Source organism: Macaca thibetana, chromosome 16, assembly GCF_024542745.1.
Source record: "Macaca thibetana thibetana isolate TM-01 chromosome 16, ASM2454274v1, whole genome shotgun sequence".
In the NCBI taxonomy this organism is placed as follows: Eukaryota; Metazoa; Chordata; class Mammalia; order Primates; family Cercopithecidae; genus Macaca; species Macaca thibetana.
The window spans coordinates 35,982,379-35,997,079 of record NC_065593.1 but is presented as its reverse complement, the minus strand read 5'-3'; the positions used below and the strand labels follow the sequence as shown (position 1 = coordinate 35,997,079).

Genomic DNA, 14,701 nt, shown 5'->3' with positions numbered 1-14,701 from the left:
CCCTGTAAAGCAAATCCTATCTGAATTCTACAGCTGAGGAAAGAAGGCCAAGAAAGATTGAATCTCTTAGTTTTAGGAGTATGAGAACCAACATCATATTTAACTTGGTCTTCTGCACATGGTGCAGTGACAAAGAAAAGGCTATAGAGTTCTTGAACTTAATGGGTTCAAATCCAGTACCATCAATTGTGAGCTGTGTGACTAGGAAAAAATGATTTAAGTGTTACCAATACTACTCTTGACAAAGGCATATTTATCTTCCTTAGGCAAGAATAAGGAAACAGAAATTTTCTTTTTTTTTTTTTTTTTTTTTGAGATGAAGTCTCGCTCTGTCGCCAGGTTGGAGTGCAGTGGCTCACTGCAACCTCTGCCTCCCCGGTTCAAGTGATTCCCCTGTCTCAGCCGCTTGAGTAGCTGGGACTACAGGCACATGCCACCATGCCTGGCTAATTTTTGTATTTTTAGTAGAGACAGGGTTTCACCATATTGGTCAGGCTGGTCTCGAACTCCTGACCTCAGGTGATCCACCCACCTCACCCTCCCAAAATTCTGGGATTACAGGTGTGAGCTACCGCGCCCAGCCGAAACAGGAAGTTTGAGGTGAAGAGCATGTGACCTCTTTGATTTTCTCAGGAAAATAAATAATTGAAGAGGAATGTGAACAAGGCAGTTTTCAACTATGCTCTGTAGATGTGCTATTGGACACTGGCACACACAACCAAACTTCCTCATAATGTTTTTTTGGTTTTTTGAGACACAGTCTCGCTCTGTCGCCCAGGCTGGAGTGCACTGACGTGATCTCAGCTCACTGCAACCTCTGCCTCCCGGGTTCAAGCAATTCTCCTGCCTCAGCCTCCTCAGTAGCTGGGATTACAGGCACACACCACCACACTCAGTTAATTTTTGTATTTTTAGTAGAGACGGGGTTTCACCATGTTGGTCAGGCTGGTCTCGAACTCCTGACCCCGTGATCCGCCCGCCTCGCCCTCCTAAAGTGCTGAGATTACAGGCCTGGGCCACCGCTCCCAGCCAACATTCAAATTTTGTTTTTTGTTTCTCAGCCTCCCAAAGTGCCAACACTCAAGTTTTAAAGCCCCTAGATTATATTTATCTCTACAGTGTCTTGCAACTATTTAAGATTAAACACTTTTTCTCCATCTTACTCACCAAACGCATATAAACTAGTCCTCTTCTGAGCCCCACAGCACTTCTTTAGTGTCTCTTTATGATACCACACATTCTTCAATATAAACATTCTAAACTCCATTCCCTCAATTAGATTTAGGCTCCTTCAAGGCAGGCAATTTGTCATTTACCTTAGTATTCCTCAACCCCAAGCACAATGCAAGCAAGCACTTTAGGGCAAAAAAATGTAAAATAAAAAGATAAGGGAAATGGTTAATCCTTACAATATATACTATATATACTAGCTACATGTAAAAAGAAATACAACTTACCCTAATACAGCTGAAACAACACAGCTTGGAGCAATGAGGACACAGGCGTGCATCCCGCAATTTCTCCATACAAATGAAACATCGGAAAACCTCAGCAATGCTCTGAAAACAATAAAAGATGTAAGATCCACCAGTTTAGGCTACTGAATCAAGAGTAAAAGGCAAGCTCAAAACAACTCAACATTTACATTTATTTTGGGCTGATATCTCTATTTTAACTATATTCCATATCAGGATTTGGTTGGTCAAGGTCCAGAGTACCTTAAAATATCTGGAAAATGTACTTCCATTTTTCTAAGCTTCATGATGATTCTATTCTAAGGAAAATATAGGAAATGCAAACACAGACTTATGTAGAAAAATTTTCACTGAAGCAGTAATTATAATGGCAAGAATCTAGGTACAGCCCGAATGTCCGAATATTAAGTAAATTACGGCAGTTACACAAAGATTAGTCACTAGAAATAGTTCTTCATCTAATGATAACAGAAAAATGCATATAATGTACGACAGCAAGGAAAAAAGGCCCAGGCACAATGGTTCATGACTGTAATCCCAGCACTTTGGAAGGCCGAGGCAGGTGGATCACTTGAGGTCGGGAGTTCGAAACCAGCCTGGCCAAAATGGTGAAATCCCGTCTCTACTGAAAATACAAAAATTAGCCAGGCGTGGTGGTGTGCGCCTGTAATCCCAGCTACTCAGGAGGCTGAGGCAGGAGAATCGCTTGAACCTGTGAGGCGGAGGTTGCATTGAGCCGAGAGGGTGCCACTGCACTCCAGACTGGGTGACAGAGTGAGACTCTGTCTGAAAAAAAAAAAAAAAAGGAAAAAAGGCAGACTATATGACTGAATACACAACATGAACTTTTTAACTTTTTCTGCAATTTCCCCAAAAGGTATAAACTGATTTTATAATTTAGAGGAAAAAGAAGTTTAAAAAGACACTTATCCTAAAGGCAGTGTACTGTGACCCAGAAAAAAATGAATTAAGAATCCAGAAATCTGAATTGCTGCCCTGATGTTAAAACCGACTAGCTACTTATTTGAACCTGAGATTCTGCCCCAACTGAAAATGCTGACGGTAGTTCAAAGCAATCTTGGGAACAACAACAACAAAAATATGTAAATACAAGAAACAGTATTATCTTTGCAAGTCTCAGTTTAATCAATTTAGGAAGTAACTGAAAAGTTTTTAACAAGAAAAAAGATACAATTAAACGTACTGTTATTGTATTGTATACTTTGTTTTTATAGTACTGACATTTACTTTCACTCCATTCTAGAATTAAACCCTCCTAAAACCAAGATAAGTTTACAAAACCTTTATAATACTTTACATGAGGAATTAAGGAGAAAATTACTCATGAATCTCATCATGACTCTGTAGGGCCAGAAAGAACCTGGGAGATGCAGATTCTGTAACCTGCAACGGGGTGGACAACAAGACTACAGAATGACTAGTTTCAAGTGGAATATCCATAACACAGTTACCTCTTACTAAAAAGCAAGGATTTCCTAGTTCAGTATCTGAAAGGTTCAAAATTTGATAATGATTATACAATTAAGTTCAATAAACAATCTTTTAAAAAATATTCCTAGCCTTTACTTACATATCCTACATATCCCAACTATTTTAACTCACAGCTTACAAGAATCAGTTATAAAAAGAACAGTTTGTTCTGGAAACTACACATGAGATAATATATGCTGATTCAATCTAGGAAGGAAAGGCAGAAGCTTGCAAAATGTGCCACTGAGAGGGAAAGATGATTATCCATTTGGAAGGAGATTTAGATCAGCTCAAGAACTCTTAAGGACTGGTGGCGAGTGGCAGGGTACGTCCATTTGATGAATCTGCAGTTTTGCTCGGAACAGGATGCAGTTTGTAAATACCCGGTGGGGAAGAGTACCTGTGCCACGACATCCTTGAAAACTCCAGGATACGCACCACCTGACTGCGGAACAGTGAGCACAAGACACCCGGAGCGCTGCAGAATGAGAACGGCGTCCTTGGTACAGGGCCAGCCCTCTCCACAGCGGCAGGGGTGTGGGGTGTGGGGTAGCGGTGCCCTACCGGAGGGAGGACATGGGCACGGCTCCCCGAATAAAAACCGCTCATCGGGTGGGGGCGGGGACTAACCACCACCCTCACAACCCCCTCACCTCCACGCTCTGTTCATCCATTGCCTCCGGCTCTCGGCGAGGCCGTTGGCGACCCGCGGGCTCCGTAGTCTGACCTCAGGCGCCGGCCCGAGGTCGCCAGATCAAATCACCTAGAGAAGCCCGGCGCCCACGTCAGGGGGCTCCGACAACAGCCCCACCTGCGTGCCCCATCGCTTCAGGTCCAGCGCCGACTACCCCCATTTCGCCATTTTTACCGGCGCGCCCGCCCCGGGGCGCAGAGGTAGGGCGAGCAGTGGCCGCGGCTCCTTTCTCCGGGCTCACCCGCCGGCCAGCAGCCGCGAGGGAAATCTCGGCCCACGTGACGCGGGCGCGCGCGTATGGAACCGCCGCTGGAGTTCGGCAGAGAAGGCGCCGCAGAGAATTCGCAAACACCAACTGTAACCAGGACAGCTGGGGGCGCGGCGGCGAGAGAAGGCGCGAAGCGCATGCGCGCAGGACGCTGCGGGAGGAGAAAGGAGGGGAGAAGCGTGGAAGGTTCGCCTAGTTCCCGCGTTGCGGGGCGCACACGAGACTTGGCGACTCGCTGCCTCAGGGTTGCGTGCCTCCGGCCCCAGCCTGCGTAGGCGGTCTGAGCGTGGGGCTCCGCTACGCCCCGCCCACCTCGGCGGAGGGCGGGGACCCACGGCTCTCAAACTTGCGCGCCAAAGACGGAGCCACCTGGCGCACTAGTGGAAAGCGGTCTTCGGAGCCACACCCCTAGGTATTCGGACTCTGAGATTTTTAGGGTGGGGCCCAGGCCATCCACGTTTTCACCCAACATTGTGTGTGATTCGGTAGCAGGTGGCCTGTGGCCCGCACTTTGAGAAACCCTGGTGCACAGGGTTAGTGGTTAGTGGTTCTCTCTGGAAGAAAGAGTCTAAGGTTTGTAGGACTTGGGTTCCACCTACCAAAGCAAATTGAGTTAGAAGGCTCCAGACTGTGAAGCCTGAAGAGGTGTCATTTCTCATTCCGGTGCTGAGTGGACGGGACCACACACTGTGAAGACTTCATTCCCACATCCCACACTTCATTCTTGCCGCATAAGTAAGTTGTCGCAGTGGGACTATTGAAAGGGTATCAGCGATATTCATCTTTCCTATAAATGGGATCTGCTTTCTACAATTTCTTGCCAGAAGAGATGTGTAAAGATTGCAAGAATTGAAGGTGTGTGAGACAAAGAGGGCACATCAAATTCATAATTTGAGTTTAATTTTTCCTGTATTTATTGCAAACAACTAATTATACTTAATCGACCTGGAGTGCACATGTAGAGAATCACTAATAATCTAGAAACAAGTTCTTGAATATCAGGCATTTAGGCTTATAGGTGGTGGGTAGCAACAATTTATTTTAACTACGTGGGTCATGAACAAGATATAATTTAGAAAGATTAATCTGAGACTGAAAAATGCTTTCAGTAAGAATTATTTGTGGTCTTTGAACTACATGGAGCTGATGGTTGTATAACGCTATTTTTACGAAAATGCCCTCAGTTGTACATTTTTAAATGGTTGATGGTTAATTTTATGTTATGACAATTTTACTTAAAATAATTATAGAATGCAGTGCTAGGTCGGGCGTGGTGGCTCATGCCTGTAATCCCAGCACTTTGGGAGGCCAAGGCGGGCGGATCACCTGAGGTCGGGAGTTCGAGACCAGCCTGACCAACATGGAGAAACCCCGTCTCTACTAAAAATACAAAATTAGCCGAGTGTGGTGGCGCATGCCTGTAATCCCAGCTACTAGAGAGGCTGAGGCAGGAGAATCGCTTGAACCTGGGAGGCGGAGGTTGCGATGAGCTGAGATGGCGCCATTGAACTCCAGCCTGGGCAACAAGAGTGAAACTCCGTCTCAAAAAAAAAAAAAAAAAAAAGAATGCAGTGCTGTACTTAGGATTCAGAGTAATGAGAAGTGAGTGGGCCTTGCTCTCAAGGCGCAGTGTAGAAGACAAATAAGACAAATTGCAATACTTATATGGTAAATAGTAAGATAGATTCTTGTATGTTTGCTGAAGAATCCAAAAATGTTGAAGGACTTACTGCACTAGTTCATAATATCGAACAGTTAGAAACCTGTACAACTGATTAGAGGCCGTTGGTTGCAAGCAAAAAGGATAACTTGAGCAAAATAAATAATTTAGTTGGCAAGATGCTAAACTCACATGGATTGCCAAGCCCTGGGGTTTGGGAGCCAATGGTCTGCTCCATCAGAATCTCTTAAAGGCTGACCTTGCTGCTCTCCCCACAAGAAAAATCTCCTAACTTCATATATATCCCTAAATAACTTAATGTTTTACAATTTGTTATATTATTTGTATAACTTGCTGTTATAGAGTTTAAATGTCTATCAATAAGGAACTGATAAAAATGATTATATATTTAGCTGGGGGCATGGTGGTGCACACCTATGATCCCAGCTACTCTGGAGGCTGAGATGGAAGAAACACTTGAGCCCAGGAGTTTTGAGGCTGCAGTGATCCAAGATCACACCACTGCACTATGACCTGGGCAACAGAGCCAGATCCTGTCTTAAAAAAAAAAAAAAAAAAGGTATGGTATAGCCATATAATAGATTACAGCTATTAAAAAGAAGGGTGGATATGTGACGTAACAAAAATATATTAGAATTGAAGACCGGGCGCAGTGGCTCACGTATCCCAGGACTTTGGGAAGCTGAGGCTGGCAGATCTCTTGAGCTCAGGAGTTGGAGACCAGCCTGGGCAACATGATGAAACCCAGTCTCTACAAAATATACAAAAATTAGCAGGGGTTGTTGGCATGTACCTGTGGTCCCAGCTACTTGGCAGGCTGAGGCCGAAGGATTGCTTGAGCCCTAGAGGCTACAGTGAGCCATGATAGCGCCACTGCACTATAGCGTGGGTGACAGAGTGAGACACTGTCTCAAATAAAATAATGAAATGAAAAAAAATTAAGTACAGCAGCAGTACAAGGCACAGTATCAACCTACTTTTGTTGAAAAAATTTTTTTTAATTTGTATACATGTAGAAATGCCTGAAGAAATTATTTGCAGATTACCTCTAGAGAATTTACATGCCTGTTTGTTGTTGTTGTTGTTGTTGTTTGTTTTTTGGGGTTTTTTTTTGAGACAGAGTCTCACTCTGTCACCAAGCCAGCGTACAATGGTGCGATCTCAGCTCACTGCAACCTCCACCTCCCGGGTTCAAGTGATTCCCCTGCCTCAGCCTCCCAAGTAGCTGGGACTACAGGCACATGCCACCACGCCCAGCTAATTTTTGTATTTTTAGTAGCGACGGGGTTTCACCATGTTGGCCAGGATGGTCTCGATCTCTTGACCTTGTGATCCTCCCGCCTCGACCTCCCAAAGTGCTGGGGTTACAGGCATGAACCACCACACCCGGCCATCCCTGTGATTTTTAAATTCTTAAACATGTATTATTTATAACTTAAGACATAAAAACACTATAGTCACATAGGATAAAACAATTATAATCCAGATGAGAAACAAAAGATCTAAATTAAGGAGGTGTGAAGATAATGTGGAGGTTGTATACTATGACCATTTTAGAGAGAGAATTGTAGGTTTTATTGACTAAGAAGATAAAGGGATGCAAATTAGTTATACAGATTTTAATTCAAAACAACAGAATAGTGGCTATTAACAGTAAAATCAGTAAGTATTCTGGACATGTTTAATTTCAATATTCAGGTAGGGGATTTTATTGGAAATATGGATCTAGAGCTAGAGGAAGAAGTTGTATTTAGGAGTCATCCACAAAGAGGCTTGAAAAACAAATGAAAATGTATTGAGAAGTGCATAGAGAACAATGTTAAGGGGGCTGTGGGGGGAAAATAACATTTGGAAGATAACTGAAGGAAATCATAGAGGAAAAATAGTACAATCTAATTTTTCTCCCTAACTGAAAGCAAAACCACTTTTAATACTATTATAATAAGAATTTATTATGATCTCTCCATGATACTACCATTTTTTCAATCCCAACAATCATTATCACATCCCAGAGCCATCTCATGACAAGAACTTTGTAAATACTAATTGCCTGAACACTGAAGAAAATTAATATCTGATACTAAGGTGTAACTTACTTCTCTGTAATTAAAAAAAAAGCGGCTGGGCATGGTAGCTTACGCCTGTAATCCCAGCACTTTGCGAGGCTGAGGTGGGTGGATCACCATCAGGAGTTCAAGACGAGCCTGGCCAAGATGGTGAAAACCCATCTGTACTAAAAATACAAAAAATTAGCCAGGCATGGTGGCAGGCACCTGTAATTCCAGCTACTCGGGAGGGTGGGGCAGAGAACTGCTTGAACCTGGGAGGCGGAGGTTGCATTGAACTAAGAGCGTACCACTGCACTCCAGCCTGAGCGACAGAGTGAGACTCCGTCTCAAAAAAAAAAAAAAAAAAAAAGGAAGCTTTCTGTTCTTGAAATACTCAAACTAGACAAGACAATTTTAAGTGAAGCTGTTCTCACAACCCTGTTTTTCAGTTATTGTAAGTTTGTTAATGGACAAACATGCTCATAACTAAAATTTTAAAATTATGTAAAAGTATAATTCTATAACCTGCAGAGAACTTACATTTGATACATTTTTCCTAGTCCTTTCAATGCTTAGTTTTTATTACATGTATGTAATATCACTTATTGAAGGCTTACTAAATACTGAACCCTGTATTAAAACACTTTACTGTCTTGCCTTCCAAACATTCTGACACTCAAAAGTTAAGTGATCTGCCCAGGGTCATAGCTAGAATTTAAAACCTGCTACTTACATCTCAGATATGACTCCAAAGCCCAATCTTCATTACAAAACTGCAATACCTGCTTTCCCTCTCCCCCACTTAGCATAGTTTCAGCATTTCCCAGAACATTAACAGTAATAATTTATTGGCAACTTGACCTCTTATTGTATACATACAACATGATTTATTTTCCTATTCACCTAGTACTAGCCAAATGTGTATGTACATTGCTATCATAAACAACCCTGTGATTAACATCTTTCTATCAAGATCTGCCTCTACTTTGAACAGTTTCCTTATTGCCAATAGTTATTTTAAAATACATAGTTATTTTAAAGGGAAATTGACACATATAACACACTCACACAAAATTGGCAAGTAGCAGGTAAGTGCTCTTCTAATTTCAGTTTCTTAGCTTTCATGTAGAATGAACAATTACAGTAATAAAGGCTGAAGGAAAACAAAGGTATTATTGAAATACAACAGGGACAGTCTAAAACAGCATTAGAAAGCAAGTTCATGCTGCTCAACATTAGCAGGCAAGGGAAATAGGGAAAAAAAATACGCAAAAGTGGCTATCACAGAAAAGCCAGGTTATTACTTTAGGTTTTGTGGAAGACTACAGGTCACATAAAAGCAGTCTCAACAATAATGTGGCCACATGCGCAATCAACATTTACAAAATGAAATTATATATGTGTAATACAAATATTTTAGCTATACTTTAATTTCCAAAGCCACATATTGAATGACTGAAATGTACATAAACATTCTTTTATGATAGACCAGAACATCTACATTATCATGACTTAGAAAAAGAAAACAGATGCAAAATAGTGTTGAGACTTTCTTGCCTGAAATTGCAAGACTAAGTGTGTGTGTGCATGCGTGTATACATATATTTAAATCATTTTATTCTCCTTTGACCCTTTTGGCTGAACTTTATTCATATATTATCTGCCCTTATAGTCTCTCTCATGAAAGACATCATTATCCAGTCATTGAAGCCAAACCTCCTTCACCAGCCCCCAATCTCTGGACATCAAGGGTTAACAAAACATCTTCCTAAATTTCTCTGGAATTAAGCTCTTCTCTGTTAGTTTCCTTTCCAGATCCATTTCTTCATAAATCTGGCATGTGAGATTTGAATTGCTCTGCCGCAGTTTTCTCTTCTTTAGTCAGTGGTGACAGCTAGAAAATAAATGATAAAATTTTTATTTCAAACATCTTCAAAGACTGTTAAATCAGTTTAGTTAACTTCTGCATTGTCGACCAATAAATGTTTCCCTAAGCTTATACTATATATGTAATCACAGATTTAGAAGGGCAAGGGAAAAAACAGATACTTGGCTATTTATATACAAGGTCCTATGATGTTTGAGCTTCTAAAGAACTTGCAATTAAGTTGAAGAAACAAGACCAAGAAATCAAACAATTTAAGGATTATAGCAGAACCAAAGAAGTCATGTTTGGATGCCATATTCTAAAAGTACAGTCAACCCTCAGTATTTGTGGGAGATTGGTTCCAGGATAACAAAATCCACAGATGCTCAAGTCCCTTATATGAAATTGTGTAGTATTTGCATAGAAACTGTACACATCCTCCTATATACTTTAAGTCATCTCTAGATTACTTATAATACCTAATACAATGTAAATGCTATGTACATAGTTGTTATACTATATTGTGGAAGGAATAAATGATAAGGAAAAAAGTCTACAGTTGTTCAGTACAGATGCAACCATCTAATTTTTTTCCAAAATTTTTTTTTCTATTTTTGAAACAGGGTCACTCTGTTGCCCAGGCTGGAGTGCAGTGGTGCAATCACGGCTCCTTGCAGCCGCAGCCTCCCGGGCTCAAGCAATCCTCCCACCTCAGCCTCCTGAGTAGCTAATTTTTAACTTATTAGTACACAAATTTTTAGCTGGGCATGGTGGCACACACCTGTGGTCCCAGCTGCTCGGGAGGCTGTGGTGGGAGGACGCTTGAGCCTGAGAGGTCGAGACTGCAGTCAGCCATGATGGTGTCACTGCACTCTAGCCTGGGCAGCAGAGCAAGACCTCATCTTAAAAAAAGAAAAAACAGGCTGGATGCGGTGTCTCATGCCTGTAATCCCAGCACTTTGGAAGGCCGAGGTGGGTGGATCACCTGAGGTCAGGAGTTTGAAACCGGCCTAACCAACATGGTGAAACCTCATCTCTACTAAAAATACAAAATATTAGCTGGGCATGGTGGCGAGCGCTTGTAATCCTAGCTACTCGGGAGGTTGAGGCAGGAGAACTGCTTGAACCTGGGAGGCGGAGGTTGCAGTGAGCTGAGATTGCGCCACTGTACTCCAGCCTGGGCAATAAGAGTGAAACTCTGTCTCAAAAAAAAAAAAAAAAAAAAAAGATAAAGAAAAGAAAATGTATTATCATTCCACAATAACTTCAGAAAAAGGAAAGACTTCCGGGCTGATTTATTCAGCAACTGAACAATGTAAGGACTCAGTTTTTTCCATCTGACAGCTCTAATATTCCTGGATGGTACCTTTACCCTCAAGCTGACAGCAAATGGCTTTAACGGTTCTAGGTATCACAATTCTACACAGTGTCCAGAAGAAGCCTTCTCTTCTCACGGTTGTCTTAGCAGTGAGTAAAGTCTTCCTGGTTACCTACTTCCAGACTATCCTTACTCACATGTCATTTGGGTTACAAACCCATTCCTCAACCACTGTTAGTTAAAAAATAAAGTCCATTCCCTATGCCAATCAGATGCACCCCTGGAGCCGAGGATGAGGCCAGCTTCATCTCAGGCACATGGCTATGAGGGACAACACACATCTCAAGAAAGTCAGTATAGTCATGTGTCACTTAATGACAGGAATACGTTCTGAGAAATACATGGTTAGGCAGTTTCATATGTGAACATCACAGTGTACTTACACAGAGATTGTATATATACACTCAGGCTATATGGTATAGCCTACTGCTCCTGGGCTACAAATCTGTACAGCATGTTACTGTGCTGAACACTGTAGGCAGTGGTAACACATGGTATTTTTATATCTAAACATCTGAACATAAGAGTACGTAAAAATATGCTATTATAATCTTCTGGGACCACTGCCATATATATTTGGTCCATTGTTGACCAAAACATAATTATGCACTGCATGCCTACACTCTGGTAGGCAGGAAAGGAGAACAGATGCTGAGAAAGAAAAACAGCCAATAGCATTCACCAAAAGCAGGTAGCAGCAAAAGAAGAAGGGAGGCTGAAGGGAAGTTGTAAGGGACTTTCACAGAGCACCAACAGACAGCCTGCCTGAAACAAAGAGTTATGTGGGGAATTAATAGGAGGTACAACCTGAAGAATTAAGTAGTTACAATTCTGCCAACTATATAGGTCATCTCTAGAGAGACTGCCAAATCTGGAACACCCCAGACCTACAGAATCAGAATCTCTAGGGCGACATTGTCCAATAAAACTTTCCATGATGCTGGAAATATTCTATATCGGCACTGTCCAATCAGTAGGTGAAGAACTTAATGCTTATTTTTCATTTAACCACCTTAAATGTAAATTTCATTTCTTTTTTTTTTTCTTTTTTTTAATTTGAAATGGAGTTTCACTCTTGTTGCCCAGGCTGGAGTGCAATCTCAGCTCACTGCAACCTCCACCTCCCAGATTCAGGAGATTCTCCTGCCTCAGCCTCCCGAGAAGCTGGGATTACAGGCACCCGCCACCACGCCTGGCTAATTTTTTGTATTTCTTTAGTAGAGATGGGGGTTTCACCATGTTGGCCAGGCTGGTCTGGAACTACTGACCTCAGGTGATCCACCTGCCTCAGCCTTCCAAAGTGCTGGGATTACAGGCATGAACCACTGTGCCCAGCCTAAATTTAAATTTATATAGCCACATTAGGTTATGCAAATAGGACAGCCCAGATCTAGAACAGCCACAGAACCTATATGATTCTGATATGCAGCTGGTTCCACTGATCAGACCAACATTTGCCCAACATGTTCACAAGGATAAAATGAAAAACAATCATATGTCTTACTACAACCCAAACAGTTACAGGATTTCCTTCTTCTGCCTCAAAAAAAGGAAATGTTATTCTGACAAGACTTGGTTTTTTGTTTTGTTTTTGTTTTAGAGACAGGGTCTTGTTCAATCGCCCAGGCTAGAGTGCAGTGGTGTGGTCATAGCTCACTGCAACCTCTAACTCCTGGGCTCAAGCAATCGTCCCACCTCAGCCTCCCAAGTAGCTGCGACTACAGATGCACACTGCCACACCCAGCTGTAAGACTGATGAATCCATGTTGCTCCTTGTGATCACTACAAAACTTTTCAGACCATCTGTTTAATAAATTCTCAAATAATTTTTCCAGGAATTAAAGTCAAGTTAACCAGTCTAAAGTTTGTAGAAATTTTTCTTCTTTATCACACATATTTTGGAAGATCATGGAATACTACATATTCTACTTTTAATGCCTTTTTAATTTTCTATTTATTGTTATATATGTTTGGGGCGTTTGTTTTGCTATTTTTTGTTTGGGTGTAAGTTTAGTCCCTTTTCTCTTTTGATGAGACCACCTTTATAATTGAGCATATTTAAACCTCAGTTTAAATATGAGGGCACGGAGGCTCACATCTGTAATCCCAGCACTTTGAGAGGCCAAGACAGGTGGATCACTTGCGGTCAGGGGATCGAGACCAGCCTGGCCAACTTGGTGAAACCCCATCTCTACTAAAAATACAAAAAAATCAGCTGGGCATGGTGGCATGTGCCTGTAGTCCCAGCCACTTGGGAGGCTGAGGCAGGAGAATTGCTTGAATCCGGGAGGCCGAAGTTGCTGTGAGCCAAGATCGTGACACTGTACTCCAGCCTGGGCAACAGAGGGAGACTCCATCTCAAAAAACAATAAATAAATAAATAAATAAATAAATAAATAAACCTCAGTGTTTTTTCTCTTTTTTTCTTCGTCAGTCTTAATATCCCCTAAGAAAGACTACAAAATTAGTATGTATTACCTTTCTCCTACCTCCTTTTCTGTTCTGTATTTATTATTTAGTATTATCAGTTCAAGTGTTCTTTTTGAATATTATAAATTCAAATATATTTTCTACCCTTCCAAATGAAAAACCACTCATTGATAAAGATTATAGCAAGATAATACCTGAAAAGATATACATTTTGTTATCTATAAACAAAGCACTATTGGTTCCAAGGAGAATTTATCCTTTTCTTGTCCTTCTTGTTCTCCAAATAATTTTAAAGCCCCTTTAAAATAACCTTTTCCTTATTTTAGAAAATTTCAGAGGCCTTAGCTCAATCTGCCTTTGGCTTTTTCTTTCTTTTTTTTTCTTTTTTTTTTTTTTTTTGAGAAAGAGTCCCACTCTGTTGCCAGGCTGGAGTGCAGTGGCACGATTTCGGCTCACTGCAACCTCCACCCCCTAGGTTCAAGCAATTCCCCTGCCTCAGCCTCCCGAGTAGCTGGGACCACAGGCATGCAACACCAGGCCTGGCTAATTTTTAGTTATTTTAGTAGAGACGAGGTTTCACCATATCAGCCAGGATGGTCTCGGATCTCCTGGCCTCTTGATCCTCCCGCCTTGGCCTCCCAAAGTGCTGGGATTACAGACGTGAGCCACCACACCCGGCCCCTTTGGCTTTCCTAACTGATTTTGCAGGTTTCTCCCTATGACCTTTTAATATTTGAAATTTATTTACAAATTGTACCTTGCAAGTCCTTTAAACTCTGGGCTCATATAACTGTTTTTGGTTATCAGCTCTACAGATGTTATTCCCATTCACATTTGGATCATAAAAATTTTATCAGTATTATGGTTTATTAAGCCCCCCTTTTAAACATCTCTCAGAAGATTAAGTATCATATCTCTATTCCCTCTGAACTTTCTAATACTATCTCATTTTTATTTTAGTTAATTCAAAAAAAATTTTTTGGACAGTCTCACGTCACCCAGGCTGGAATTCAGTGGTGCAATCATAGCTCACTGCAGCCTCAAACTCCTAGAGTCAAAGGATCCTTCTGCCCCAAATAGATGGAACTACCAGCATGCACTCCCATGCCCAGTAATTTTAAAATATTTTTTTCTTTTTTCTTAGTAGAGATAGGGTCTCACTATGTTGTCCAGGCTAGTCTCAAACTCCTGGCCTCAACTGAGCCTCCTGCCTTGACCTCCCAAAGTGCCGAGATTATAGGCATGAGCCACTGTGCCCAGCATACTATCTCATTTTTAAAGTAGTAGGTACAAGACTTACTATAGCCAACATTTCCCAATTTGGTCATCATTGATTCTAAAATATGACCACCTCTTTCAAGTTTTATAA

At 41.5% G+C, this 14,701-nt stretch overlaps 2 protein-coding genes across 12 annotated transcripts in view; both read right to left on the bottom strand.

The window, feature by feature from the left end:
* The window catches only part of TRIM37 (tripartite motif containing 37), a 124,185-nt gene extending 119,410 nt beyond the window's left edge, over positions 1–4,775 (bottom strand). For 4 of the 6 annotated variants that reach the window (XM_050764660.1, XM_050764658.1, XM_050764662.1 and 1 more), the window contains exons 1-3: positions 3,620–4,775; positions 3,367–3,444; positions 1,458–1,559 (exon numbers count right to left, since the gene is read on the bottom strand). In XM_050764660.1, the coding sequence (XP_050620617.1) occupies positions 1,458–1,559; positions 3,367–3,444; positions 3,620–3,640 (201 nt within the window). In that variant the 5' untranslated portion in view covers positions 3,641–4,775. The remainder of the gene's footprint in view (positions 1–1,457; positions 1,560–3,366; positions 3,445–3,619) is intronic. The other 2 variants (XM_050764663.1, XM_050764661.1) reach the window with 1 other exon arrangement.
* Positions 4,776–7,160: 2,385 nt separating this feature from the next.
* Positions 7,161–14,701, bottom strand: part of SKA2 (spindle and kinetochore associated complex subunit 2) — a 976,874-nt gene continuing 969,333 nt past the window's right edge. For all 6 annotated transcript variants that reach the window (XM_050764802.1, XM_050764801.1, XM_050764805.1 and 3 more), the window contains one exon: positions 7,161–9,551. In XM_050764802.1, the coding sequence (XP_050620759.1) occupies positions 9,483–9,551 (69 nt within the window). In that variant the 3' untranslated portion in view covers positions 7,161–9,482. The remainder of the gene's footprint in view (positions 9,552–14,701) is intronic.